Below are 2,166 nucleotides of genomic sequence, written 5' to 3'. Positions count from 1 at the left end.
ATGTGAACAGAAAGTGACCTGCTTTAATGTGAGGTTTGACAGATTACATTTTCATTTTCATGTTGACATGTAAATTACAATACAGTGGACGTGGGGCACTGTTTTGCTTATTGTATTTGAATATTGTCTGTTTAAAATGAAATGCCAAATGTTCCTCATTTTCAGATTGTTAGAAAATGGCATTTCCATTTTCAGTGTGACCCCAAAAGAGCGTGGTGAAATGTAAATGAAAATGCAATAGATGTTTTGGAAGTAGCATTTAAATATTATCCATCGAAGAGCAGATTAAGACTATGAAAATGAATCAAACAAGCTTTTCCATTTTCATTTTAATATTGGCAGTTCATCCAGGCAATTATCTTGACATTTGATTGAAAAAATGTTATTGAATTATTTCATGTTAATTTTGAATCAAATAAGACGTGTATATGGAAAATTATAATGTTTTATGGAATTACATTATCATTACAATACCGTCATCTATAGGTTTTCATAAAATCAATATAATCATACCATAGTATTGTTATGAAATGTTTTCTTTTTGTTGCCTGAGCAAATATCAGTGGTCCCCTCTCCCCTCACAAAAATAATTTTATATCTTTTATTCATAAAGTATTTCAAAACAGTATTATGGAAAAAAGTGTCTTTTCATTTGTAAATCTGAATTGTCTATTCAGGCAGCAGCTTGAGTCTCCACAGTTATGCTGGTGAATTTGAAGTGTTACAGTTTTGACCTTAACCAACCACAAGTACATTTTCTGTGTTTGGGAAACACAGAAATTAGTTAAAGGGCCATCACATACAGTAAGTGTCCTACATTTTAGCAAATACAAGACTTTTACATATGATGCGGATTTTGGACAAATTTAGACCATACATTAAAGGGTTGAGGAGTGGCTGGCATGTGAGCCAGTACAATGATAAAAATATTCTCAAAATATTGGGTACATTTTTCATATTAAACCTGCTCTGCACTATTTCAAAGGAAGCTCCTATGGTGAAATTCAATAGAGAAGCAAGGTGAGGTGTGCAGGTACTGACAGCTTTCTGTCTGGTCTGTTTAGAACCAGAAAAACACACTCTGAGAATCCTTATGTAAGAGTACATAATTACAATTAGAGGGCAAAAGACTGAGAGTGCAGTAATAAGTAGTCCATAAATGTTGTTGATTGTGACGTCAGAACATGACAGTTTGACAATGGAGTAGTTATCACAGTATATTTTCTCAATAATGTCCCCACATAGCTGTAAAGACTTACTCAAGGATATCATCACAATACAAATTAGTAAAGGGCAAAACCATGTCAAAACAATAAGGACAGCAATTTTGTTAACTGTCATTTGCGTATTATATTGTAGAGGGTAACAGATCGCAAGGTATCTGTCATAAGACATGGCAGCTAAGCTCAAATATTCCACAGCTCCATAAAAGTATAAAAAGAAGATCTGCAGGAAACAAAAAGGCGCAGACACAGTGTGAATGTCAGAGAGGATCTGAACCAGCAGCAGTGGAAACAATCCTGTACTACCATTCAGTTCATTCACAAAAAGGCTACACAGAAACAGGTACATGGGCTCATGTAAACTCCTGTTCATACATATAACCGCAATCAGCAAAACATTGGCACCAACCATTACCAAATATAAAAATACAACAATAATAAAAAACAGATATCTGAAAAGCCCTGTGTCAAAGTAGGCAGCAAGTGTGAAATATGAAACCTGTGTAGAGTTTGTCATGCTCTTCCTTTAGCTTCATAACATAGATAGGTCGATAGGATGAAAGAACACATTGAGAATTAACCATTATACAATTATACACCTTAATGATATTAGGCTTGACACAATTAAATGCATTGCAATTTTTTTGGAACACAACAATAAGATATAGTTCATGTCACATGTGGATCCTTACATTGCCCAGCTGAAGTGACACAGTGGGTCCCTCCTAACTGAGCTGAAACTCTCCTGTTTATTTTAACCTTTTTAAATCAGTGGACGCCCACAACAGTAGAATGACCTCATTATCAAGGGAACCACTCGTGGACACTACTGTTTAATTGATGTCAGAAGAGATAGGATAAGAGAGATGCTTCACAAGATTTTCACAAACTTGATCTTTTATGTAGTTATTATGCCAAATCTGGTAAATTGGTACAACATAAA

The 2,166-nt window shown here is 34.6% G+C and overlaps 1 protein-coding gene across 1 annotated transcript; it reads right to left on the bottom strand.

Annotated features, from left to right (window-relative positions):
- Positions 1-813: 813 nt before the first annotated feature.
- On the bottom strand, positions 814-1,740 carry LOC310995501 (olfactory receptor 52Z1P-like; the record flags this gene model as incomplete). Its single annotated transcript, XM_083984578.1, has 1 exon — positions 814-1,740. One exon carries the CDS (start codon positions 1,738-1,740, stop codon positions 814-816), a length of 927 nt encoding a protein of 308 aa, XP_083840704.1.
- Between the last annotated feature and the right edge of the window lie 426 nt (positions 1,741-2,166).

This window comes from Trachurus trachurus, assembly GCF_905171665.1.
Source record: "Trachurus trachurus genome assembly, chromosome: 13".
Lineage (NCBI taxonomy): Eukaryota > Metazoa > Chordata > Actinopteri > Carangiformes > Carangidae > Trachurus > Trachurus trachurus.
Note: the sequence above shows the minus strand (reverse complement) of the source record. Positions and strands in the feature narration are given on the sequence as shown.